The 27,840-nt window shown below is 41.4% G+C and overlaps 2 protein-coding genes and 1 long non-coding RNA gene across 6 annotated transcripts; 1 reads left to right on the top strand and 2 right to left on the bottom strand.

Annotated features, from left to right (window-relative positions):
- Nucleotides 1-1,564: 1,564 nt before the first annotated feature.
- mlec (malectin) lies at nt 1,565-9,231 on the bottom strand. Its single transcript, XM_031300802.2, has 6 exons — nt 8,980-9,231; nt 8,308-8,530; nt 7,639-7,817; nt 7,204-7,380; nt 3,643-3,700; nt 1,565-2,685 (listed from the first exon to the last, which is right to left on the bottom strand). Exons 2-6 carry the CDS (start codon nt 8,507-8,509, stop codon nt 2,441-2,443), a joined length of 861 nt encoding a protein of 286 aa, XP_031156662.1. The 5' UTR covers nt 8,510-8,530; nt 8,980-9,231; the 3' UTR covers nt 1,565-2,440.
- A 1,824-nt stretch (nt 9,232-11,055) lies between these two features.
- cabp1a (calcium binding protein 1a) lies at nt 11,056-24,322 on the bottom strand. Of its 4 annotated transcripts, XM_035998181.1 has the most exons (8): nt 17,857-18,519; nt 16,837-17,022; nt 14,176-14,206; nt 13,641-13,784; nt 13,432-13,541; nt 13,271-13,345; nt 13,097-13,169; nt 11,056-12,173 (listed from the first exon to the last, which is right to left on the bottom strand). In XM_035998181.1, the coding sequence occupies exons 1-8, from the start codon at nt 17,995-17,997 to the stop codon at nt 12,148-12,150; spliced, it is 786 nt and encodes a 261-aa protein (XP_035854074.1). In that variant the 5' UTR covers nt 17,998-18,519; the 3' UTR covers nt 11,056-12,147. The 4 variants fall into 4 exon arrangements, with proteins under 4 accessions (XP_035854074.1, XP_035854071.1, XP_035854077.1 ...); XM_035998178.1 differs by lacking the exons at nt 16,837-17,022; nt 17,857-18,519 and adding an exon at nt 23,548-24,322; XM_035998184.1 differs by lacking the exon at nt 16,837-17,022 and having other exon boundaries at nt 17,857-18,511.
- Nucleotides 24,150-27,549, top strand: LOC118494366. The gene is made up of 3 exons (XR_004896494.1): nt 24,150-24,328; nt 24,974-25,092; nt 26,675-27,549. It is a non-coding gene; the product is annotated as an uncharacterized LOC118494366 (long non-coding RNA).
- The last annotated feature ends 291 nt before the right edge of the window (nt 27,550-27,840 follow it).

Genomic DNA, 27,840 nt, shown 5'->3' with positions numbered 1-27,840 from the left:
AGGGAGGTAACGAGATACATAAATAGGAGGGTTCACAACACAACTCCATTAAAACTGAAGAACAAAGCTGCTTTTCAGAACGCATGGAAAGCAAAAAAAGGGATATCACTGTCCAAAAGCTGAGACTAAAACACAGCCAAAGTGGAGTATGTGGCCATGTAGGAAAAATGGCTCAAAGATAGATTAAGATAGATAAAGACAGTTTTGCTCAATCAAGGACCAGAACAAGCAGATTAATTGCACTGAAAAGTTCACACTGGATCAACACAAATGGTACAGTCCATCTTAAGAAGTTTTAAGACAACAGATTTGAAAAGGCCGAGAGAACAAGGTAGAAAATGCATTAAATGTTGATATATAACGCCAAGTAAACATCTGATTTTCTACTTACACTGATGCTGTGTGTTCTCATCTCTGACTGCAGGTGGATGAACTTGTGGAACCACACAGATAGCAACTTTGGGGACGTATGAAACAAGTGCATTGACTGGCACAGATTCTCACGGTTTATTATATCAACATGGAGCTGCAGCCGCCTGTCTCAGTTTCAAATAACATGGAGGACTGAAGTTCGAAATCAAAAACACAAATTTATGACAAAAAAATAAAGAAAAAATTACAACCATCCTCCCAGTTAGCCACTGATGTTAAAATGTAGCAAATTATTTTCCATTTAAATTCTATTCCTCGAAATCAATTCTCAATTCAATTTTGATAAGTGAGGCTACTGTCGTGGTCCAAATATATCCAATTTCAACCACTTGCCAAAAAGGCCTCACGTGTCACTTTGTCAAATTAAATAGGCCACCACGTTTTCCTCTTATAACAAAAAAAATAAAATAAAGACATTCTTTGGTGAAACAAGAAGGCAGGCATGCATACTTAAAGGTGCTCTAAGTGATGTGACGCGTTTTTTTTAGGCAACATTTTTCGTCACATACAGCAAACATCTCCTCACTATCCGCGAGCTGCCTGTCCCCTGAACACACTGTAAAAAAACGCGGTCTCTGTGGACAGCCCAGGCTCCACAAACGCCAACAAAAACAAACTGCGCCAACCTGCACCACCAAACATAAACAGTGTTCCAGCCAATAATTGACAAGAAGGAGCTGGTTGAGCCATCACTGCAGCAGCATTAGCCAGTAGGCTACTTCCACAATGCACGTTCATGACTCAACCAACTCCTCCTTGTCGGTTATTGGCTGGAACACTGTTTGTTATGGTTCATGGTGCAGGTTGGCGCAGTTTGTTTTTGTTGGCGTTTGTGGAGCCTGGGCTGTCTACAGAGACCGCGTTTTTTTTACAGTGGGTTCAGGGGACAGTCAGCTAGCAGATAGTGTGGAGATGTTTGCTGTATGGGACAAAAAAACGTTGTAGCCTAAAAAACGCGTCACATCACTTAGAGCACCTTTAATGAATATGTCAAAAAGGCAAAGGATGCAGAGCTCCTGACTCACTGGAACTGAAGCCCTTCACAGCATAAACTTTGATTCTTGATTCTCTTCAACTTTAAAATAGATCATTCCTTAAAAAAGAAGAAAAAAAAAGGACTTTGAATTTGTGATCACTGTTGAGGACACGTTTAATGGCCCTCGAACACTGTTTGGGTGGAACAATGCCAAACAAGTCATGCATTACCACCATACAAGCAACCTATATTTATGTAAAGGCAAGCTGTCTTAGACAGCAGACAGCAAATAATCCCACCAGCTACAGAGCTGGTTCAATTACTTTCTTCAACAACTTATGGCAAGTAGATGGCACGTCAACAAAAGGACTAACTAGATCTGAGTGGGTGGAAGGAAGAAAGAAAAGATAAGTAAAAGAAAAATGGGAACCTCTCAAATGGCAACTGTGTTTCCACTAACTTATTCTATTTAACCAATTTCTAAGCAGCACCAATTCCAATTTGAAGGTAACGTGTGTGACCAGATGCGGAGCAGGAGGATCAAACAGAGTGGGCTTCCTTGCTACACCCAGTACAAAACGATGCTTTTAATTTATAAAAACTGGCCCGGACCAATCACTCCTGAGCATCCCTTAGCTGCTGAAATGGGCTTTCAAACTGTGAAGACTGGCATCGCTAAACCCTGCACAGTCTCTGGAGTGGAAATGACTAACATTGTTCAAAAGTGTCAGCAGAGGTGGATGCGAAACACATTCACATAGAAGTGCACAGCATACACTTCTTACATCTCCTTCTCTAACGCAAACGGCAGAATTTCGAAAGGCAGCATTTGCTTCATCGCGAAGTGGCTTTCCGAAAAGTTATCGTCTCTTTTTGTCCTCCGTCGTCAAGATTTTCTCCAAGCTCTCTCCTGGGTGTATGCCTTTACCTGTGCTGCTGTTGTCGCCTTGACCCCCCCACCCCTCCCCTCCACCCCTCCCCCTCTCCATAGTCTCTTGTCTGTTTGACGTCCCCTCAATCGCTGGTTGTGGCTCACAGCCGACAGAGGCAGAACAGTGTGGGGATGAACACCCCGAACGCCACAAGGATGGGAAACATTAGGCTGCTGTTGTCTGCTGCGTATGGGTTTGGTGTTCGGGGGCCTGACTGGACCCTGTTCTTGGAACCTGCGGGGACCTTTTTCTTCCCACCTTCCTCGCCTCCCTCACTATCCTCCTCTTCTTCCTCCTCTTCCTCGGGCTTCTCCAAGCCAGGGTGAGGCTGAAGTTTTGGCACATCTGTCCAGTAAAAAAAAAAAAAAAAAAAAGCGCAAGGGAAGATGGACGAGGTTAGTCCTAATCCCATGCAAAGGAATTGGTACACAAATGGATGCCTAAAAGCTATGACTAAAACTACTACACTGTACTACTGTACTAAAATGAGTACATATGGTTGAGCGAGACATTGTAATCTACTAAAAAGTGGCACTCATAAGTTTAGGAACCCATGCTAAAGTTGACTAAAAAGAGGAATAAAAAAAATATTTTGGAAATTGATCTTAATGCCTTAATTATATAAAAGAAATGAGGAAAAATCCTTTGTGAATGAATAATGTATCGTAAATAAATAAATGTTCTTCCTTAAAATACAGATGGCTTAAGTAAGTACACCCCTATGTTAAATTCCCATAGAGGCAGGCAGATTTAAATTTTTAAAGGCCAGTTATTTCATGGATCCAGGATACTATGCATCCTGATAAAGTTCCCTTGGCCTTTGGAATTAAAATAGCCCCACATTATCACATACCCTTCACCATACCTAGAGATTGGCATGGTTTTATGTCGGTTAGCCTAATAGCTGGTTTGATTTGCATTGAGAGATGATTTTATGGAGAGTACCCCATGCCAATCTCTAGGTATGGTGAAGGGTATGGGATGATGTGGGGCTATTTTAATTCCAAAAGCCAAGGGAACTTTATCAGGATGCATAGTATCCTGGATCCATGAAATAACTGGCCTGGGAACATTTATTTATTTACGATACATTATTCATTCACAAAGAAAACTGGTGTCCTTAAAGGTTGGATTTTTCCTCATTTTTTTAATTAAGGCATTAAGATCAATTTCCAAAAGATGATTTTTGTATTCCTCTTTTTTAGTCAACTTTAGCATGGGTTCATAAACTTATGAGTGCCACTGTATACTGACTTTTTATGCAAAAATGCTGCAGGGTGTGATTGCAGTCTCGGAACTCACCTTCTAATGTCCCCTTCATTACATAGAGAGCGCAGACCTTGGGGTTGTCATAATAACCCTGAAACACAGAGTGCCAATTGTAAGCAAAAGAACGGTTATTTAATACCACGCAGGAGTGATGACAAACCTTGGTTCCAACAATGATCCATACTTACCATCCTTACTTTAAAAAAAAAAAAAAAAGAATTAGTGGTTGGAGCACCCTCATTGACACAAACACAATGAATAAAAATGGTATCCTTCTTTAGTTCAAAATGTACCACAGTGTGACGAAAGGATCAACATTTGGTGCAGGTGGATTTCCGCTGAACAAGTGGACCGTGGAAAACAAAAAAACACCTGTGCTACAGAGATGATGTCATTTCATTGTTAGAATAGTTTTAAACGTTTGCAGCAAGAGCAGACAGTGTGCCCCACTTGTGTCTTTTTAATGAGAGAACAACACAGAGGGGGCCAGTGAGCTACCTTTAAATAAAAAGAAGACGGTACAAAAAAAGAAAAAGAAGAGTGAGGTCACCACAGAAACACCTTTTTCGAAGTACGCCACCCTACAAATGTAGCCTACAACCAGAGGTTCTACAAAATCCTTCATTTGTCAGAACCCAGGGCTTAAAGGGAATACCAATCATATACACATATTATTCCTATGGCCTGCGGCAAGTTCCCAAACTTAAAAACAGAATCAAAAGGTTATCTCTCTGACTGTGATGTTGTGCTGTATTGGAAGTACTGTAGTGCTGCAAATTATGGGGTAAGTAAACAAGAGCGTGTCAAAATGATTTTGACAAGATGTCGATCTGTGGCAATAACTACACTTAACATGTTTTAGTGTGAGGCATTTTATAAAGTATTCCTTATAGTCACAGTCATGCCACATTTTGCAGCAGGAGAAATTAAACTTAGGCCATCCACCCTTTCTAAAACTGCCTCTCCTTACTGCACTCTGACAGTTCGCCTATCAGTTAAAGAAAAGCCATGCCTTTAGCGACAGAAGTACAGTGACACTTGGTACTGTATTGATTGCAAGAAGGACAAAAAGGGCAATGTAACACATCAGGTTGTAGGAAATTTGCAACACCCTTGCATCTGTAGGCCCACGGCACGCAGGATACGCTAGATGTATGACCAGAGAGTAAATGACAAAAGAAAAAAGTGACAGTTACTACGTCATTACAAAGATAGCAATAGATAAGAGGCCATTTTTATTTGTTTAGGGCGATGGATTCACGGCCCTCATTGCTTATTAAGAGTCTGGCTACAGACTTCAAAGCCTTCCAACCTAAACAGCAGATGTTTTGGATATCGAAATGTCCTTTCCTAAATCACAGTAAACGACAATCGTGTCTATGAGAAATGGAAACAGAGGCAAGCGACCACTAACTTTGAAGAAGGGGTAAATAGCGGCTATAAAACCAGATTCACAGACAGTAGTTGTTTGGTAAGACCTAGAGAGCAAAGTTAATTTGTTGCACTACATGATTAGTAAACAAATATGATGAAAGGGCAACCAGATGTGAGACTGCTGTCAGTCATCTGTATGGCCCACACACACTGCGGCTGGCTGCCAACAGCCCTTTCAGACATGGAGTTCATTATGGAAATATGCTGTCAATTTGACATGTCTGTCTTGTGTTTGAATACGAGTCACTTTTCTATACAAATTATGATGGAAATTTCCCACAGGGCTCAAGTCTGAAATGAATGTCATAGTAAAGGGAACAGTTCTACATTTCGGGTAATACTCTTATTTGCAACTAATTAACTTCACTATATCTCATTTGTTCAATGTACAAAAACCCGACAAAGCTGTTGTTTTTACACTTCGGTTTTTATACAGATTGAACAAACAAAGGTATGACGTGTTAATTAGTGGGTTTTAGAGTTGCCGGTAGGCAAATTTAGTTATTTTTGCACAAAGCTTGGTTAGTTGTCCCCCCCCGAGTTCTGAAGAGAGGCTTACCCCCTTGGTGTAGCCTGCTCGAGGTAACCCATTTCCTGATTGATTCTACCACCACTCATTCTACCATGCCAGTGGAGGCGCTAATGAGCTAGATTACTACACACACACACAGTAGCAGAAGAAGACCAGCTACACACAACGGAGCATACGCCGATCGCACAGGAGTGAGTCGGTTCATTCTCCCGGTTCAGTGACACTACTTGGGTTAATTAACGGCTCTTCGGTCAGTTCGTCAACACTAGTGTTGAAGTGCTGCGAGTCAGTGAACCTCCTCTAATGGCGTTTTTCCACTACATGGTACCTGCTCGACTCAACTCGACTCTACTTTTTTGGGTTTTCCATTATGAAAAAAAAAAGTACCTGGTACTGCCAACAGGTATTTTTTTTTTAGTATCACCTCCGTCGAGGTTCCAAGCGAGCTGAGCTACCAAAAGGTGACGTGAAAACCAGCAGACTACTGATTGGTCGGAGAGAATCGTCACTAATCACTGCGTCATCATTGCTAGCAACAGACGGGGGAGTCCTGAACAACACTGGCATTTTTAAATAGTTTAGCCAGCGGTGGTTTTTTTTGCTGCCTCCAGCTTCTTTTGAAACAAAATTTGTCTTCTAGCTGCGGCAACATGCCGAGAATCAAAAACAACACACCTTCGACGTTCTTGTGTGTGTCGCGTTAGGTCGCGGCAGTTTCCTGCGGCGTCGCTATGACGACCAGCCACGCTCGCCTCACACATGAGGCGGTACTAAATCTGCAATGGAAAAAGGAGGACGGGGCACCGCGGCCGAGTCGAGCCGAGCAGGTACCATGTAGTGGAAAAACGCCATTTTGCTACAGCCAGTCAAAAGATAGCATGGCAACTGCAGATGCAGAATCGACAGAACTTGAACCCCCTCCTCTTTCACTGAAGTCGCCGGTGTGGAAGTATTTGGGATTTCCACTGAGTTATGTTGACAATGTTCGCGTTGTCGACAAAAAAAGCCACAGTTTGCAAGCTCTGCTATGTGCGTGTACCATATTCTTCCACTGGCAGCACGTCTAACATGGCAGTTGATCTGTGTGGTGGATGCTCAACTGTTCGTAAATAGTTTGTTAAGACACTTAATTGTTCAGAGAAGACTATGGACATGGCTGTTTTATTGTTTTTTGTTTGTTTTGTTGTGAACTTGAATGTCATCTTCTGTGAAGAAGACTGCAGTTACAAAAGAGAAACTAGATGACAGGTTATAGATACATGTTATTGTTACATTATGTTGTTAATAAATGTTTTAAAATTTGACAATGTAGTGTGGTACATTGCGAACAAAGGTCAGATATTATATTGCATAAAAGTCTAGTCTAAAAATGGCATAGCAACCTATGCTTTAAAAAAATAAGTAAATGTAAAAATCGAGAATCGAATCGAACAGTGACCTTAGAATCGAAAATGTAATCGAATCGAGGATTTGGAGAATCGTGACACCCCTAGTATCAACAAAAGAATTTGTCAAAATGCTATTTATGTGTTAAGTGTCATGGTAAAGCAAGCAAACTGGCACTCCCTTTTGACAGACAAAAATGGCATCAAGAAATGTCTCAGTCAATTCAAATAAAAACTGCTCACCTTTACAAACTCCACAGTGAGCTTGCCGTTGAAAGTAGACACCTCTCCTTGCACGCTGAGCTTGCCACGTCGAATAGAGAAGGGCACTATCTCATCATGAGCGGTACTGTGACCCACTCGCTCAAAGATATCCAGGTCCTTCACTACCACATGGCCATTTAGACGGACGTCAAACACCTAGAAAAACGTATTCGCAAATCAGAAATCACATTCTCAAATCAGAAATCACTCACTCACACACACACACACACACACACACACACACACACACACACACACACACACACACACACACACACACACACGGGTATTCCAACAGCTCCCAGAGTACTGACATGCCTTGCTTAAAGCAAACTGTACTGTACAGATGAAAATGACAACTTTATTAAATACACACACTACACCATTATATTGCTGAATCAATAATTCCCATACCTTTTGCTGTGACTGGGCGAAGTAAACTTCCGCATACTTCATAACTAGTATATAGTCTCCTTCCTCACGAATGGGGACATCATATCCAAAAGTGTCCTCATTGTAACGCTCTGTCTGATACAGAATCTGGTCCTCTGGACTGGAGCGCAGTATTGGCAGACGCATCCCGTAATCAGATGCTACAAGGAGAATAGCATCAGGTTCAATGTGCACGTTGCTCACAAAAACACATTAATAGCTGCATTACTGGAAAACGGATCATGTTTTAAGCAAAGCACCACATTGTGCAAGCCCTGACCTTTTCCTGCACTCAATGAAATACAGTGCCCTTCTGGCTCAAATGGCAAGTTACCACACTGTGTTCACTCCAACTTGCAATTATAGTATCTGTGGCTGGAGCCAAGAATGACTCTCTACAATTTGATCACATCATCACCTGCTTCCTCTACATGATGAGAGGGGCGGAGCTGTAGTCCTCTATGCTGACTCCTCATAGTTTGTGGTTACTTGCGGAAGCCAGACCATGCATATGTTTCTGCTAAAATGTCTGTTACTCTTGGGGAACAGATTTTACCTTCACAATGTCGTTCTCAGCAACACCTTACAGGTGAAGCCCAGCAAGACACTCAGAGTCATATTAGCAGTTAACCGCCGTTAACATCGACTCACCTTTACCAAGTTTCCCTTCCAATGGGTCCTTTTTGAAGTGAATACCGTGCACGTCTACATGCGATTCACCCCCGGAATTTACAGCCCAGATAACCCGTTCCGCTAGGCTGAGGCCCCCGCCGTCCGCCCAACACTGCTGTGCAAGCAGCGAAAGCACCGCTGCAATCAGACCGGCCACGAGCTGCACCGTGACCCGCTGCATTGCCACACACAGGCAATGGTCCTAGACACAGACACAGACAGCGTCAGTATCTGCTTGCTTGCAGCATATACTCAGTTTGGTTGCTGTACGGAAGTAACCCTTCCACATGTACCATTAAACACATAATGTTAGCTAGCACAAGGAGCTAGCCAGCTTGTCTTGGTGACATGCAACATGATATCTGAGTTAGCCAGCATGCTAACGTTAACAGTAACGTTACCAATACCGGTAGCATGAGCACAAATGCATACAGAGACACAGAAAACAGTAAAATTATAAACAAGTATCCTGGCTTATCGTTAACACATTCATAGTATACCGCTTCTGTATTAATTAGGCAAAAATAAAAGATAACGAGAAATTAGCAGCGAGTAAAACTGGTCGGTTGGGCTAGCTAGCTAACCTACCTACCTGTCTAACCAGAAATACTATGAGAGCCCGGCTGACGTTAATGCAAATGTCTCTCTTACCTTCCCCTTCCACAGATGTCCTGAACCTGTCTTTGCCAATGTGTAAGATTATCTCTGCTAACACAGTCTCGCCAGGTGCCGAGACACTAAGATAACTTTACGGGGAGCCGATATCAGTTGCTGGTGGCAACAGCCTGCTACACTGACTTTCATTCAATGTGTGCATCCAGACTGCGCTGCCAGAAACAGCGGCTGCCAGTTTGCAGGAGGCGGAGCAGTGTCAGTGCTACCTAACATTAGATTTCCCATGGCCAATGAGTGGCACATAGTCTGTCGAATCACACCCTCCTGTTAAGGTTTCCTGAACCATTAAACACCATATCATATAGCTCAAGCATATCATACTTTGTTATAACAATGTACAAATGACGACCATTGTATTACATTTATCAATAATATCACAGGTTATAACTCTTGAGGGGTGTACATAGGTGTGCCCATGTTCTAACCATACACTGGTTCTAACCTTGATTGACAGAAGTGGGCAGACAGACGAAAGCCCTGTATCTTTTTTACACGTCAAGGGAGGACTTTGTGATTTGCATTGGCCTAGCTAGCTAAGTTTAGCCTCTCAGGCAACATTCTCAATTTTGCGCCCCCCATAGATATAGCTAGGCTATAGACGTTACATTATATGTATATATGACCCCCTCCTATAGACAGAATGGCAGACCTAACGTTATCATAACCAAAACGTTTAACACTTAATGTGGATCTAGTTTAGTTTTAAGTTAAAGCAGAGTAACGTTACAGGGCTGCTCAGGGCCAGAAACTCACGGAACTTAAAGGAAACCACCAATATGCTAAAAGGGGGTATTTTACAGTGTTATAGATTCTAAATATATACTTCCATTATTGATCGTGTGTCTTATGTTGTTGTAACAAAGTGCTTTCATTTGGACACCGGTTTAATCATCAATCACGCCAAACCTACAAGAGGGTATTTGTAATAACCGGGATTGAGCCAGTTCTACTCACACTGACAACCAAAGGTAAGATATCTTTAACTTTATATTTCCTACTTAATTATTTGTGGGTCTGAAAATTATGTTTTATTTTAAATATAGTAGTATTACCTAGGCTATTACACATGTTCTTTAAGAAATCTTCACGCCCCCCTCGTTCCGGTATGGTATGGTCCGAGTCTTGTCCAATCACAAGAATCCAACGCAGCGCGCACCCGGTGCACTCGGGGAGTTGACCAGAAAGGAATGAATGAAGATAGTTGCTATGGCAACAGCAATACCCCTATGGATGACAGGTGTTTTATGATTTTTTTTTCTAATTTCTAACCCACCTGATTACACAGCGTTGGTAAACATACGTTGAAATATATATGTCTATCTAAAGAAGCATACATAGAGCCCTAAATTGTCTACTATAGCTGGTGCTTTAGATTTGATCAACATTTGTAATGAATTTACAGTAATCTCCTTCAAAATCATAATGTTTATACAAAGTACTTTGCATAAGCCTATGTTTTAATATTTGTTGCTGCCGCTTGCAACAATGTTTCTCCAGAAGACAAGTGGCCCACAGGCAGCAGCATGTAGTAGTGCAGTTTTATCGTGGGTGTTGCTGTGCCTGCAACAATCTCCTCTATTCTTTCTACATGAAAACTAATTCTTGCACTGAGCATTTTAGTGTTATGTTATGTGGTCATTTTAACTGTTTTGCTTTCCTTTACTATGGCGTTCATGTGTTGCCAAATAGTTTGAGCTGGAGCATAACAGTGAAATAAAATCATTGCAGTTGCTTGGTATGTAAGAAAAGCATGCAAATATGCCTACTGCCTGTCACTGCTTCCCAAATAAAGCAAGGGATCTCTTTAGAGTAGCCTACATTTTATGCATAGGGTGTAACTATCTGATTTGTCTTTAGTAATATAACTAATGAATAGGCTATGTTTGTGGTATAAAAAATGAAAGCAAAATTAGTCAAAGGTCACACAGGGACACAACACAGTTATTTTACGGTGATAGGCCTACATTTCATATCTAAATAACAAACTGAAAACCATTTTCTACTATATTGCGCCTGTGTTTTCTTTGGCAACATCATCACAGAAAAAGGGACTCAAATGTAAACACCTTTTTTTTATTTTTCTATAGTTAACTTGGCGAAATATTTTGTTTACTTTGTTAGACAAAAATGCAAATGTGCATACTGAATGTAATAAATTTCTCTCTTTGGCATGCATAAAAATTGTTTTGACAACACAGATGTGTGGAACGTTACCACAATTACAATCATATTGACACTGACATACAGTTAAAGGTACAACATAATCACATCCACTGTAAACACAGTTCACATATGTCATTCCTACTGTATGATTGCAGACAGGGCAATATGCACTTTTAAAAACAGACATTACTTGTTCCCAAAGCTAGATGAAAGACTTTAGGAATTCAAACATGTGAGCATTAAAAGACTTATGATGCTGCAAACCAGAGCTGTGCATCTTTGAAAATAGTGTTTCAACTGCTCTTGATCTAAGACTGTAGCGAAAAACAATGACGTATTCTGAGTTCTGTTTCTCATTATTGTCATTAATATCAGAGATCTGCTTCTTCGTTGCATGTAGCTGTCATACAGTGATGCTTTTATAGGCTAGGACTCGACTGGCACAGTGAAAAACCACAGATGGTCACACAGTTACAATACAGGTGTTATATTGCCACATGGGTTCCTGGTTGGAGCACCAATGTCACACAAAAGACATTCCACTCCACTATCTCTAATATAACACATACTGCGTGAAAACGTACTAAAATGTTCAACAGTGCCGTGATCTTTTACATCCTGATTTTGTTGTACATCAATGAGGGATTTCTTTTTTTTTACCACGTAGAAGACGAGACAAGACACCAGCAATCTATCGACACAGGAAGTTATTTAGTGAGAATTGAAGTGCAAAAACACAAGTTGGACAATCATAGGCTAGGCTACAGCAAATTTTGCCTCAGTTGAACTTGAGACTCTTCAGGAAGAACACTTATTGATTGAAAGTGTGAGGTGACTCCTCGCTCCGTAACATTCAAGGAGTTTTAATTCCAGTGTCATTCAGATTAGGATGGCTCAGAGATCGTAGCATGTCCTCTGGTGTACTTGGTCAAGTATAGAGAAGGACACAGCTTCACATTCAGGACCGATCATTTTATGATCTTAGCGAGACATCATTCGTACAAACTCTGTGAAGAGAGAGGAGGAGAATGACAACATGAAAGAGTTGCAAAGAACTCTACAGCATGCCTTAAAGCGACAGTTCACCCCAAAATAAAGATAAACAAAGATAAAGATACACATTTTTCCTCTTACCTGTAGTGCTATTAATCAATCTAGATGTTTGCTTTCTCTCCAGTATAATATAACTAGATGGTATTCGGATTGTGGTGCTCAAAACGCCAAAAAATACTTTTAGAAACTCAACTCAACTACATTTTAGAAACTCAACGGCAACGCCTCTTTCCAGAAATCATGCCCCGGTTGCTCAAGATAATCCACAGATCTGGTTGTAACCAGTTTCATGTAGGAACTATTTTCTTTCTGCCGAACTACACCCACCAACCGTATCACTGTGCAGAAGGAAGCCTGCTCATGGACGAGAGTCTTGTGCTTGTGACAGCGCGAGATGTAAACATTAACGCCGTCCTCCTCGGCTGAGCTGTAGCGTTTACTAGCTTAGGTGAGCTAGCAGTACGGGTGAACTACAGTTATAGCTCAGCCGAGGATGACAAGCCTCTCGTCCATGAGTACACTTCCTTCTGCACGGTGATACAAGTGGCGGGTGTAATTCGGTAAACAGAAAATAGTTCCTACATGAAACTACTCACAACCAGGTCTGTGGATTATCTTGAGTAACTGCTTTTTTGCCGCTTTGAGCACCACAAGCCGAGTGCCATCTAGTTCCATTATATTGGAGAGAAGCCAGACATCTCTACGACCTATTCTCTCCAACACTGGGCAACTGACACCAAAACAATCTAGGTTCGATTAATAGCACTAAAGTTAAGAGGAAAAATATGCATTTTTGATTTTGGGGTGAACTGTCCCTTTAAGGATGCTGTAGAGTTCGGAATGCCTTTAAATGAGCAGTTTGTTAAGGGTAATTTACCTTCGAAGTCAACAAGCCCGTCACCATTCAGGTCAACATCCCTCAGGATATCTTCTACTTCATTTAAACCCACCTGGGGGAAATCATGGTTGGCAGCAGTTATTGGAGAACCACACATAGTGGGTCTTCATTCAAGAATGTTTTTTCTGTTCTCTTATCTGGCCCAACTCTTACCTGTTGGCCCAACAACTTCCTCATTGCATCTCGGAGCTCAGATGTGCTTATGGACCCATCACCATTAGTGTCAAACTGATGACAATAAGCAGAAAACAACATTAAAAATGGAAAAGAAAATAGTAAAAAATCTCACAACACTTGAATCCAGAGACGCTTACCTCTCTAAATGCGTCTTTTAACTCTTTTATTCCAATCATGTCTGCAGTTTCGGCGAGGAGTTTTGGGCCCATCAGCTCTACAAAGTCCTCAAAATCAACATGACCTCCCACTTGAGAAAAAGAGATTTTAGCACAGAGTTTCAAACCACAATACAGAAACAGGATACAATGATATGCGTGACACATAAATACACAAGTTAAGTCCTTACAGTTCATGTTTATCTGTTGACTCAGTTCAATCAGCTCCATTTCAGTGGGCATGTATCCCATGGTTCTCATACAGTTCCCTAGGTCTTTACAGCTGATGAAACCGTCCTTGTTCTTGTCAAACTCTTTGAAAGCATCCCGCAACTCTGTTGAGCAACAACAGAAATATTATTAGCAATTGAATTGTATGTTATTTTGCACATATAAACACTGCATGTAATTCTGGCACCACATGTTAAAATGTGTCCTTTCATTTCATTTGACTTTTATGTTTGTTCTGTAAAGCACTCTGCCATTGAATCATTTTATAATACATTTTGTCTGACTGCTTAACACAGGGGTCTGCAACCTGCGGCTCTGAAACCTGTGCGGCTCTCCACTGGCTTCCTATTGCTTTGACAATAAATTATATGGAAATGAATAACGGTTATTTAATAACATTTTAAATTTAAAATGGCTCTTTTGATAGTAAAGGTTGTTGACCCCTGGCTTAACATCAGTAAAGAGACATAGAACATGAAAGAAATAGAAACTTACCATCCATTTCCTCTGGCCGCAGCTCTCTGTCCTATTAAGAAATGACAATTAATCATTGGGACAAAACCAAAAGCAGTCATCATGATCACACATCATAACAAACACAACTCGTTTGTGTATGAGCTACAGCCAAACATACCACTGACAGCGCTGTGACTCGAGTGTTGCCCAAACCTAAGTCAGCCATCTTCTCCATAACAACCCTCAGCCTTCTTGTGAACCTCAACTTAAGGATGTCAAACGGTAAAAGATGTTAGACTGAAAATATCTCACATCTTGATGACAAATCCTCCAAGTATAAATAGGCGGATCCCTATGAAACATGACTGGGAACCATAACCCTTCGAGTTCCCAGAAGAATGTGACTGTTTCTATTTTTTTTTCCCAGTGCTTGTTTACAATGAACGCAACCTTTAAAGGGCAGAAAGAGAGAGGCAGACATAGTCCAGAGCCTTCAGGGGTTAACAGCAGGAGCAGTGAGAAGTCTAAACACAACACTGAGTGTTGACGTCAGGCCCAAAGAACTGTCTAACCGGAACCACTGACATAAAAAACACAGGAGGCGCATGAACCCAAGGATGCTTAACTAGCCGATCCAACTTGTGTGCTTCATCAGCACTTTATCTGTCACTCCATCACTGACGGTTCATCAACCATCATCTCTAACACTGACATGACTCAAAACTCCATTACTAGGCTGTTTTCATTGAGACTTGAAAGTACAATAATTATTTATATAATTTTTTTTATATAATGTATATACCTGAGCATACATGCACCTATACATGCACATGCATAGAGATGTCAGAGTGAGGGGGCTACGACTGCTGGACGGGCACCCCGAGCAATTGAGGAAAGTTCGGTGCCTTGCTCAAGAGCACCTTTGCAGTGCCCAGGAGGTGAACTGGCACCTCTCCAGCTACCAGTCCACACTCTGTACGGGGACTTGAACCAGTGACCCTCTGGTTCCCAACCCAACTCCATATGGACGGAGCTACTGCCACCCCTAAATTATTCAGGCCGTTCAGTTTTTTCATGCAACAATCACCTGCCATCACTTGATTGTTTGATCAGTAATCATGTAATAGTGTAGCCAAGGAGATATATGAGCTGTGCAGATGGGGTTGTAACTGAGTAAGAAGAAGTTGTTCTGACAGGAAACCACGCTTATTGGCTTTCTTGCTGACAGATAAGAACAGTGACACCACTCTCAGGTCTGCAAGGTAAACATGAAGCTTCAGCCAGCAGTTAGCTTAGCCCTAGCACACAGAGTGGAAACAGGGGAACACAGCCTATTTCTGTCTGAAAGTAACAAAATCCACCTATCAGCATCTCTAAAACACATATTTTGTTTCTTTACAGGTTTGTGAACGTCTGTTACATTCAAGCCATTGCCATATGAGTTGATACAAAGCTAATTAAGCCTATTAGCGCCACAAAACTATTTCTCAGTATGGCTATGTTTACAAGATGGTGTTGTCCGAGAGTGATGCGTTATACGTCATCGCTGAGAAAGGACAACTGCAGCATTCAGCTTTGGAGACTAGGAAGACATAAAAAATTACAAGACAGTTACCTCTTCTGAAGAGTCTATCATGTTTTTTTTTATTAATCCTCCATGTTCTCCTTGATTTGACGGGTTAAACGCTACTAGCAACTGTGTGGAGGAGGGTTGGGTGCGGGGCGATCACCGAAGGCTTGTGTCATGTGGATGCGCCGACAGTGTTGTTACTCTACTGTCATTACTTAGAGTTCCTCATGGGGGCAACAGAAACTACGCACTATAGCTTTAACAGCATCTGGCCAAGAAATAGTGGTACATAAAATGCTCTTTAAAACTAGCTTAGCTATAGACAGAGCTTGTTACCTTTGGACAGAGACAGGCTAGCAGTTTGCTGTTGCCCCTGTTTCTAGCCTTGGCGCTAAGCTAAGCTAAGCTAACCGGCTGCTGACTCCAGCTACATATTTACCTGTTAGACATAAGAGTGGTATCAATCATTGTGGAAGTCCATTTTGGCTGATGTGATTAAAAAAAGATCCAGTAGGTCATTATGATGAGTAACCTTCTCAAAATAATGAATTAATTATCTCATAATAATGACTTAGTATCGCAAAATAGGAAACATTCTCAAAATAACAACTTACTAATAATAACTTATCTCAAAATAAATGACTTTTAAGAAAGTTTCTCATTATTTTAAAATGCTAAGTCATTATTTTGGAAAAGTTTTTCATTATAATGTCTTGCAGGATCCTTCTTTTGTCATCACAGGTCTAAGATTTTATCTTATTTTTTTTTCCTTTTACAGACAGAAATGGGCTTCCACAATCTTCTTATCTAACTATTGGCAAGAAAGAAAATAAGGCATTGCGTGTATGCACAAGCTCCTAAACCCGCCTGTTATCACTTGTGAGCTTTTAGTCTAAGTCATTTTCCAAACCTGTGTGTTCCCTACGGATAGCTGGCAAGATACCAGTCAAAAGCAGCAGAAGTGGAAATAGTAAAATATTATGATAGAAAATAATTGAACAGCCTAGCAGTGATAATTGTTGTGGCAGCTTGTTTGGCAATGATAGAAATACTTTCCAGGTCAGATATTATGCTGATGTAAATACAGACAGATATGGAAGCAAATATGATGTTTGTGCAGACTTACGTACAGCCTGCCTGCACGTGGCCATGCCTTTACTCAGGAAGACACAGGTTTGCAACCGTATGTTGCTCATGAGTACGCAGTTTTGTGTCATGGAAACAATGGACTCCTGATAAGGCCCAAGATACCCTGTCTGGCCCATCTCCTCACAGGACAGCACCCCTCTGAATCTCCTCTCAGCATCCTGGAGCATCTTTCCAGATGGGTGCAGAGACAGTGTTAGACAGCTTCGGAGCACAATGCAATGAAGATACAAGTTGAGAGAGGATGTGTGAGTCAATGTAGGCTCTCTATATTTTTGAATCGAGGCAATAGAATAAATTTGGACAGAAGTGTACTTCTCCGTAAAAGTATTATGTGTCCGTATGCATACATATGAGAGAGAAACTTTTGCATCATTAAAAAAAGCATGTTGCCAACTTTCCACTCATCATTCATAACAGTTTACACCTCACACCTATACACTGTCACAGGAACAGTAAACAGCAGAGAAAAGACGAGCTAAAGCACCAGGGGACAGGCTAATGTTGTTATCGCCAAAGACATTAGAACACATTTTCTTCTGTGGGACATACAGTCCTTTTTTTTATTAGAAAATAGTTCCTGTTGCATACCAAAGATCTGCAACAAACAAAGTCTGAAGCCATTAATCTAACATGTTTCACAGAATGCACTCGAGAGCCCACTACAAGCAGAGCAGTTTCAGAGTAGTTTCAAATCATAAAGTTATTTCCACCACAAACAGTGGGATATTAAAAGTCCAAAATCTAGAATAATCATGACATGTGTAAAGAGATCCTGAAAAACACACATACAGATAAAGACCTTTCGAAATCTTTTAGGATTTTTGCAGCTTTTTGGGCAAAAAGAACAAATGCAACAGCACACAGCTATGAAAAATATCTGAGGATACCACACTACTGTGCAGTTTCATTTCCCAATTTCCCTTCCAAATGCACCACAAAATCCACCAAACAATTTGCGAAAGATAGGGTGTAATAGTGCCCCACACTGAAAACAATCCTACCGTTCTCAGAGGCCAGTGTAAGCAGTTTCCCATACCAAAAGAAAAAAGAGGCACTAAAAAGGAGCATGAGGACCTTTTCTCCGTTAAGTTTGCAGTTTGGATTTTAAGAGGAGTGCAAACTCTGGATACAGCAAGACCCATGAAGACAGGGGTGCTAACCTACAGCTGGTTGAAAAAACAATGAACTGAATGGTACTGCACTATCTGGACTAAGTGAATGTAGCAATAGTAAGAGCAGCCAATAATACAGTAAGAGAGAGAGAGAGAGAGAGAGAGAGAGAGAGAGAGAGAAGAAGAAAATGAGTGTGGGTGAGAAACTAAATGAGAGATAGGGAAGTGGTCCAAGGAGGAAGACAGAATTATGCCTATTAAAGGAAAAGAAGGTGCTCCACTGTGAGATAGTTTACCCAACTGTCACACTGACCAAGCTGTTGTAGTTATCTGTGAACAACACCGACAATTCAACATGGATTCACAGACCCCCAAACAGGAGAAATGGGATAAGGGGTGTCAGCTCTCCTGCAGGGACATATAGTATTACAAGCAAATGAGCTTTGCTTAAGGGTCACACATACTATTGTGAGATAGTTGGTATTTGTAGGCTGTGAAAATCTGTACCGGGCAAGTTTACAAGAACACTCTGTAATGACCTATTTCCAGTCTCCTCACCTGCACTATTTACTTAAAGGACAATTCCGGCGCAAAACGAACCTAGGGGTTATTAACTGTTGTGTACCTACTCTGTCGCTCTCTGGGACATGTTTTCATGCTAATCGAATGAGTTTGGAGCATTAACGAGGCTACCGCGGACCGCTGGTTAGCTTACAATGCTAGTATGTAGGGCATGGGGACACTCAAATTAAATCGCTATTTAATACCACTAAAAAGGTTCGAAACATCACCACACTTTAACGTAAGCATAATTAGGGTCCCTAAATGTGAACCGAAGCATTGACAACGTTGTAAGTGTACAGATAGTTTATTAAAAAGATAGATTATAAAGACAGTCACGTTCATGTTTACTTGCGGGAGCCATCTTGAAAACCAGTCATGACTAGTCGAACGCCGTGCAACGTGGAATCTCCATAGACTGTATGGATTTTATTTTAAAGCATAATTAGGACGGAAGCGCCACTTTTAAGATTGACTGTTTTTTTGTTTTTGGTCAAACGGCCTTTTGAATGGGAGTCCTAGGGGCACTACTATGATCGCGTCAAAATAGCTATTTTTAAAACACTAAGAATGCTTGACACTAGGGATGAGCAAGTACAGCATTATCTGTATCTGTATCTGTTAACCATATGAAGTATCTGTATCTGTATCTGTACTCGGACTGGTCGGGTTGTCTTGAAATGGGCGGGGCTTTAACCGGTATGTTATTTTAAGCATGCAATTGATTTGGGTTGATCAGAAATTGTTATATTTATTGCTGATTAGAAAACTATTTACATTACAGCATCAGTATTGAGCTTCAGATCAATGGTTTTGATCACGATAACAAATGAACTATATACAGAACAAGTTTTGCAACAATGAATACAACACATGCGGTTGCAATTATGAAGTAAAATGTAATGAACAAGAGTTTTCATACTCAACATAACTTTCTTTTTTTAACATTTAATTTTTTTATGATCAGTGTGATGTATATATATATTTTTTTGGTTCTTTTTTATTTTTTTATTTCCACACCAGGTATGTGTGTGTGTGTGTGAGTGTGAATGATGAGGATTTTTATTCAATCCGAGCACAGATATTGACACGTATTACTTGTATAATACTCGTACCGGATACTCGTTTCAGCCGAGTACCCGGCTCAACTCTACTCGACAAAACATGAAACTTTGCTCGAAGTATCACTCATGAGCAACTCACTTTAGCAGTTGGTTTTTCCGCTCGCCGCCATCTTGCCAGTCAAAAAAAGTCAATCTCCGAATGCAAATGAACGGACTCCGTAGGAGGAAATGTCATTCTTATATGAGGCTCCTTTTTCAACTACAAGGTCAATGTTGTTTTTCACTAACGACAAAACAACGAATTATCCGTGCATTTATATGGAACTAAGCTTTAGGAGCTTTCCATCTTTACTCTCCTCCCTGTTACGTTGCATACGGAGATCGACTCTTTTTGACTGGCAAGATGGTGGCGAGCGGAAAAACCAACTGCTAAAGTGAGTTGTTCAAAACCTTTCTTTTTAGTAAACTCTGTGTACACAAACAATGTTCTCAATGCTCGAGTTCATGTGTAGAGCCCCTGGTGATACTTCGAGCAAAGTTTCATGTTGTGTCGAGCCTTCTTAATGTTTTAAAAATAGTGATTTTGATGCTATCATAGTAGTGCCCCTAGCACTCCCATTCAAAAGGCCATTTGACCGAAAACGAAAATACAGTCAATCTTAAAAGTGGCGATTCCGTCCTAATTATGCTTTTAAACGAAAGTTTGACTCGGGTACATTCACAAAAAGACCCTATGTTGCATTTTGGCGAGAGTTACGCTTTAAGTAAAAGTACTAATACCACACTGTAAAAATACTCTGTTACAAGTAAAAGTCCTGCATTGAAAATGTTATAGTTTGTACAGTGTAATCAGGAAAATGTAAGAAACTTAAAGTATAAAAAGTAAAAATACTCAATGCAGAAAAATCCTCACATTTTAGAAACTGGAAATGATCAAAACAGTTCTGTCAATCAACTACAGTGAGTGATTAATCGGCTAATCATTTCAGCTGTACTTCATTTATAATAAAACATCGTATTTTTGTGTTTTGTGTGCAAAAATCTTTATTTGTGAAGTAGCTAGTAACTAAAGCTGTCAGATGAATGTAGTGGAGTAAAAAGTACAATATTTCTCTCTGAAATGTAGCGGAGTAGAAGTAGAAAGTGGCATGAAAAGAAAAGACTCAAGTAAAGTACAAGCACCTCAAATTTGTACTAAAGTACAGTACTTGAGTAAATGTAATTAGTTACATTCCACCACTGCGCACTCTCAAGCGCCAGACAAATGTATCAGTTTGAGATTGTATTTGAATTCATATATTGCACTTTATATTTCTGCATGTGCCTTTTGTTTTTCATGCCTTAAGGGTCTTATAGACTACACGCAGCCCAGCTGGCGCGTGCAAATGTGACGTCATGGGATCGCCGTGACTATTTATACCCGCACTGGTGCTCGCGACACTAGTTGCAGTCTTCTCCTGAACAGAGGTGGTGCAATGAGCAAAGGCGACAGACGTTGCTCTTTCTACGGACTAGAAGAAGAAGAAAAAGGTAAACAACGGCAGAACTGGCAGCAGCATTGCGTCAATGTTTTGATTTGATTCGATGACCTACTTTGTCAGATCAAGCCTTTCATTCACCATAAAATAACTCATCTTAACCCAGTAAGTTTACAAGAGAGACTTGCAGTCACTCTGAGAGTTCTGGCATCCGGTTGTCGGCGAACCCGTTCAGGCCTCCTGTTTCCGCTTTGTCGCACGCTGCTGAAAAAAAAGAGCCGTGCGCGACCTCTGCTCGCGTGCCATAAATCGGGCGCGTCATTTTAACGTCACGATGGCGCGCGCCACCTTGGATGCGTCTAGTGTAAAACACACTTTACACCCCCACACACCATCCTCTGCCCTCTGCAGGCAAAGACACGGTCACTCTGACCTACAGCAGCCACATGGCACCAAAGAGAAACACATAAGACTGTGACTGTGTGAAGAATACAGTTACTGTATAGTCCATCTGTTAGCATGAAATACATGTGTGTGTGTGTGTGTGTGTGTGTGTGTGTGTGTGTGCAGAAAATCAGAATACAAAGAGCTATTGAGGTAATCTTTTTCTCTGCACAGAACATTAGTGAGGATACAGGTTCCTGGCTTGTCGAAACGCCTAAAAAAAGCTCTCGCATTGTGCATTGTACAGAATAAATGCCAAATATCGCGTGCATCTCTCACACCATGCCTTACATCTCTGTCTGTCATTGAACCCCTCTCCATCTAGCACTCACATTAAAGATCTTTTTGAGGTCACGTTAATATTTTCACAGAATTGCTCGCAGGCTGAATCACAGGTTATTTGTAGAATAGGCTTTCATGCAGTAAGTACAAAGAATATGTTTCTCCCGAAGCCACAATGGAAGATCTCTGCGTTGCTATACTGAGTCTATTTTAAATCTCCTGATTCTTGATCTGATTAAAATCCTAACACCCTATATGGCAAGAACTAAACTCTGACTTCTGAAGAAGAGACAAGGACAATTCCCTACATAAACAACGTGCTATCAGGAGTTTAAGCAGCGAGGTGGAGCTTTGTGAAGATTTGCAATGTAAAACTCGAACTGGTTGCTTTAACAGACTATAATAGCTCGGTGAGCCAAAATGATGCGAAATTACACCACTGATCCAGCCATTTTAGACTGAGCTCTTTTCTTTTGTGTGAATAGATAGATAGATGAATAGATAGATGTGTGAAGGCTCAAAATAGATCCTGCATCACCAGCAGAAACATCAAAGTGATTTCCTTCAAACACAACACAATCACTGCAGTGTTCCTGATTGAATGACACACAGGAACATGAATATATATCTTTGTCTTTCACCCAATACACATCAGCACATCAGAGATTTCCACCTCTCCCTACTAGTGCAATTAATCTGCCCCGGCACATCCACTTCAATAAAAAGGCCAGCCGGATTGAGAGGCTTTGTTGGAGGTGGTGCTGTATTTACAAATGACATAAGAAATGCATGTGTGGAAGAAGCTGTCTGTCCAGTAATGTGTTTGCAGACTGCAGAGCAGAGCACATTAGCTATATTGATTGTAAATAGGACGTCATTGTAGCCAGAAGACACACTAAACCACTTCATATCTGTGTACTCTTTGGTAGAAATGCTAATAACATAGTGCTATTTTCTGCATGGCAGGCCTACGTAAATTGAATGCATTTTATTTTTAGTTGAAGCCAGCAGAGTGTCCTCCATTCAAATTGGTTAATTGGTAATTATACATTGGCAAGCTTTTTATTAGAATATGCATCAATTAAAGGTCCCATATTGTAAAAAGTGAGATTTCCATGTCTTTTTATTATAAAACAGGTTGAGGTGTTATATAATAACTGTGAAAGTATCGAAATGCTCAATCCACAGAGAAATGCACACAGCCCGTATTTAGAAACTGTGCCTTTAAACGAGCCATCAGGACTTCTGTACAGTTGTGATGTCACAACTATGCTGTATAGAGGTAGAAAGTGCTGCTGCAGTGCAACAATCATTCCCCGGCTGCAATGACGGAGGAGAGCGTAGATGCAGAAGACTCGGAAATGCTGACCAATCAGAGCAGACCGTGTTTTTTCTGGGATGGGGGCTTAAAGAGACAGGCGCTAAAACGGAGCGTTTCAGACAGAGGGCGAATACAGACAGACAGAAAAACAATATGTTCTTTGAACATTAAAGCATGTAAACATGTTATAGTAGAAACCCCAAACACAAGTATGAACCTGAAAATGAGCATAATATGGGACTTTTAAGTTTTACATAAATAAGGATTTGGGTTTGGGGTGTCACTGTCACAGCTTGCAGGAGCACCCCTGCACTTCACACACTAAAACTCTATAGGCTATTTATCCTATTTTCTGGAAGTAATTTAATTCTCACAAAAAATGTAAAGCAACTGGCTGATCCATTAATTTCCCTATATTTTAGGGCCTTACCTGCCCAAACAGTGAATTGAGGATGGTGCGTAAATTGATTTCGGATGCAGAAGAAGCAGCACTGGATCTCCGGGAGCGGCGAGAGGACCTGCTGGACAGCGGGACCGGGGAGCAGGAGGACGGGGATGGACTGCTGACCTTACCGCCGTTGTTAGCCAAACGGAGCCCTTTATGGTCCCTCGGCTCACAGAGAGGAGCCCTGTCGTCGTTGCTGTCCGACAGAGAGGGCACCCTGGGGACCGGGCGGGTGTGCGTGTGACAGCGGCGGGGATGCTCCGGTTCAGGCGGTCCTGCTGCTGCCGGCGGACGGTCCTCCCGGTTGTGCTTCCTGCGGTGGTGGTGCCGGTGTGCGGGCTTGGTGGATGACCTGCAGCGCTCCCTCACACCTCGGCCCGCCTCGCCGTTTGGCTCCGGCGGGTCGGGAACTTGGCTGTGGGAGACATGTGACTTACACTTGCCCCGAGTGGCTGCAGCATTACTACCGCTGTCTGGGCTGCCGACGAGGGAGGGATGGCACAGGGGTCTCCGGGCACTGATGTCACACTCGGCCGACCAGAAGGACTCCTCGGCTTTGCTGCTGCTGCTGTGGAGTGCGGCGGGACGGTGGTGATGCTGGTGCTGGTGCTGATGCTGATGCTGACTTCTCCGGCTTGTTTCTGCTGGGCGTTCAGGGAGGTGTGTCGGTCTCCTCGCCGCAGAGGAGGATTTCAGTAAAGAGGTCGTGGATTCAGATTTTGGAAAAGAGGAGCTCATTGTTGCGGATCTGGTCTATTCTGTCTCGGTGGGTTGATCATCGACATCATACACCGTTTCCTCTCCATTGTTGTCCCATATTAGCACATAGCCGAGCCTGCCCGCGTGAAGTTATGCTACCTTGGAGCGCGCGCATTCAGACAGCTGAATAGAAGGGCACACACGTCGCTGCAGAGCGCGTCACCTTTTCATTGATGGGAATGCTGGTCTCCGGCATCGTGGCAATGACGTGGGTGTGGACGGTAGTAATATATAGCCTTCCAGTGGTCGGCAAACTTTTCCCTGACAAATACAGACCAAATAGCCTAGGTGAACATTTTAGGCTATACCTTTCCCAGATAGATGAAATTTTGCTTCATAACAATCATAGGTTACAAATAGGCCTATGCAAAATGAAACCGACAAAATCATTCTGGGTGTAGATACAACATCCATAAAAATAATATACTGAATAGGCTACAGCCCCTGCAACAATAACAACCTTTTGGGAAGCCGTTGCTGAATTTCTGTTGAGACAGTGGCAGCAAAGTGTTAACGCACCTCTATTTTTTTAAATTTATTTTTGCTATGTCAGTTGTTTTGTGTTGTATAAGATTGCACTTTTACCTTTTTCTGACATTTTTGTCCTTTCCATTGGACAAGATGTTATTGACAACATATTGTATCTGTCCAGGGCCAGAGGAAACTGCTGTGGGGCCTTGGGGCGAAACTGAGCCATGGGTCCCTATTGAGACCCCCATCACAAACCAACCAGCAATTCCACACTGAGATGACTCCTGCACCAGGCTTGCTGTGAGTTACTGTAGTTTGTGATCATTTAATTAAATACAAATTAGTTTAAGGATATGCACCATGTAAGCAAAATTCAAAAAGAAATATGAATGTTGGTTTTGACACAGGGTCTTCTCTATAGGCCAGAGCCTCAAAAGTGGCTAAAAAGCAGGAGCCACCTAAGGGCCCTTTCCATTTCAGTTTTTAATTGTGCTTTAGTGGTGCACACATTACCAGTCAATTATGTAATTGATCAAATTACCACGAAGTGGGCAGTGGTGGCCTAAAGGTTGGAAAAGCGAGCTTGTGACCAGGAGGTCATCGGTTCAATCCCCAGACCGACAGGATGAATCTAGGTGGGGAAAGTGAAAGAGTCCCTTCCTCATTACCACCACTGAGGTGCCCTTGAGCAAGGCCCTTAACCGTAACTGCTCCCGTGGAGCTGCTCAGTGGCCAGCAGATCAGACTGTGGTTGTACTGGGCAGCTTCCAGGTATGAATGTGTAACTGTGTGAATGTGATCCTGCAAAAGAGAGCCTTCCTCTCAGTGAACCAGTGACAAAAAAAGAACAAAAAAAGTAATTGGATTATGTTCAAAAGTCTACTTTAGTCTCGCATTGACAGGGACCTCTAGGAGTAAGGTCTGGCTATACACCACACATACATTCCAGGATTGGAAAAAGAAACACTCTGGGTCGCATTTCTCTAAACCAATCACAATCTTCTTGGGCAGTGCTAAGCTCCGGACGAAGCTACGGTGGCTCTGCAAAAGGGTCTCGGGAAGAAGCTTGTTTTGGTGGAACATTTGCACCCCGCAAAATAAAACGCCACATACAATATTAACTACAGTTTACTGTTCACACAATACAGTAACGTGAGCTATTTAAATTAGCTGGATACATGGTTTAACGTAGTTTGCTCTTACCAGTGTAATGCTGTGTGTACTTTGTCCACAGCAATCCCCACCAATCGGTCCTAAAACGTAGATAGTAAATGCCGTAAACATATTCTTTGTAAATCTTTATAATCATTCGCCGAAAGGACCAAGCATGCCTGCCTTGTTGCACGATCCAAATTTTCTTCAAAACTTGCCATTTTCAGCGTGTAAGTTTATTGTCGTTTCCCGAAGCGAACAGAATGGCAACACACAGAGAGCGGATGGTGAGGGACACCCGGCATATGGAGTTAGATTTGTGTCTTTATTACATGCGAGAAAATAAATGATCTGAGAGAAGAAAAAAAATGTTTGAGAGAAAAAGTTATCACACTGATAGCAAAAAAGCATTTCATGAGAGAAAAAAAAATATTTGAGAGAAAAAGTTTTCATACCAATAGCAAAAAATAATAATATTTGAGACTAAAAAAAGTTTTGAGAGAAAGTATTTAATGTGAGGCAATTATCCAAATATACCCTGGTTGATCCAGACTAACTTTACTTAAACTGAAGATTCTAAACTTCATAATTTGTTGCATGGCTGTTGTATTTCATGACATTTTACTGGTGTTCACACATTTTGTCTACTGTATGTAAATTCTGTAGATGTACTGGTTCTCTGCATTTGAATGAAATTAAAGTCAAATGAAACTATTCTTTACTTTGTCAGGGGCACTGAGGAACCCATCAGCTACACCTAGAGGTCCCTGGACTCTACCACAGCTAATTATTTCACTGCCTCATCATATTATTACATCTCTATGCCCATGCACGTCTTATTTAAATTCTATAAGTTAGTGATGTTAGTGCATATTGCTCAAATGATAATCCTTGTGCATACACATGCTACAGTATCCTATTACTACACTGAGCAGTATTGTAACAATAACTACTTAAGCTTGATTTAATAATTCAAGAGCTGTGACACTGAAACATAACAATCCTGTGCCCATAAACATGCAGCTTATGAATACAAGCACTGAGGGCTTTCTAAATAAATGATCCGTGTTATTATTGGCATCCACCTCACATCAGCACGTGCCTCCATTCACCAAAGCTACAGGGCTCCAGATGTAGCAACACCTGTGCACCTTTAGAGAAACTCCAATGTGATCAGAAGGGGCGAGGCTTTTCCCAGTGGGGGATATTGACTTCTTTTTTAGACTGTGGATGCAGATGTAAGGCTAAATATCAACCCCTGTAAATATTTTTTATGGACCCAAAATGTATGAGTAATGTAGACACTTCTGTTTTGAATTGAACATGATGTTTATTATTGCCTCAGCATTTTAGTGCTTCTGGCTTCATGTCCTCCAGAGGCAGGGCAGGTCTGACAAGAAATAACCGCTGAGGAAACAGAGCAATGACAACTGCCTTTAAAAAACTGCATCTGGCTGGAAAGAGGCAACGCAATCTATTTTGTCCCCTTGCTTTATATCGCAGAGTCAATTATCAATACCGGAGTGGCAGTTCTGCAGACAACAGAACTGCATGCAGACGACTGCATTCTTCTCTGAACCATTCAGTTTGTTTTAATCAGTATTTGAGATTGTGTAAAAGCTGTGCGAGATGCAGTAGTTTAATTAGTTTAATTAATGGAATGGTTGATTCAGCACAATGGACTCAAGAACACGAATACAGTGTGAAGTCTACCTCGTTTCCCCATCTGTGATATCTGTGTAAAAGTGACACCTCTGACAACAGCTGGTTAAATAAGACACTCGACCATTTATTAAATGTACAGAAATACTGTTCAAAATCCACACAAGGATGTGTTAAAGGACAAATCCTTAATCCTAATGTAAACAAAATGGTTGCCCCATCATACAGTATACT

Source organism: Sander lucioperca, chromosome 2 (assembly GCF_008315115.2).
Source record: "Sander lucioperca isolate FBNREF2018 chromosome 2, SLUC_FBN_1.2, whole genome shotgun sequence".
Classification (NCBI taxonomy): Eukaryota; Metazoa; Chordata; class Actinopteri; order Perciformes; family Percidae; genus Sander; species Sander lucioperca.
Note: the sequence above shows the minus strand (reverse complement) of the source record. Positions and strands in the feature narration are given on the sequence as shown.

Excerpts from the sequence above, each read along its gene's own strand:
- mlec (XM_031300802.2), bottom strand. The coding sequence starts at position 8,509 with ATGCAGCGGGTCACGGTGCAGCTCGTGGCCGGTCTGATTGCAGCGGTG. Across the intron at positions 7,381-7,638 it reads TCGCCCAGTCACAGCAAAAG|GTGTTTGACGTCCGTCTAAA; the intron begins GTATGGGAATTA and ends ACGTTTTTCTAG. Across the intron at positions 3,701-7,203 it reads TCACTGTGGAGTTTGTAAAG|GGTTATTATGACAACCCCAA; the intron begins GTGAGCAGTTTT and ends TCTGTGTTTCAG.
- cabp1a (XM_035998178.1), bottom strand. The coding sequence starts at position 24,300 with ATGAGCTCCTCTTTTCCAAAATCTGAATCCACGACCTCTTTACTGAAA. Across the intron at positions 13,785-14,175 it reads GCGGCCAGAGGAAATGGATG|AGTTGCGGGATGCTTTCAAA; the intron begins GTAAGTTTCTAT and ends GTTGCTCAACAG. Across the intron at positions 12,174-13,096 it reads CGGGCTTGTTGACTTCGAAG|AGTTTGTACGAATGATGTCT; the intron begins GTAAATTACCCT and ends CTCTCTTCACAG.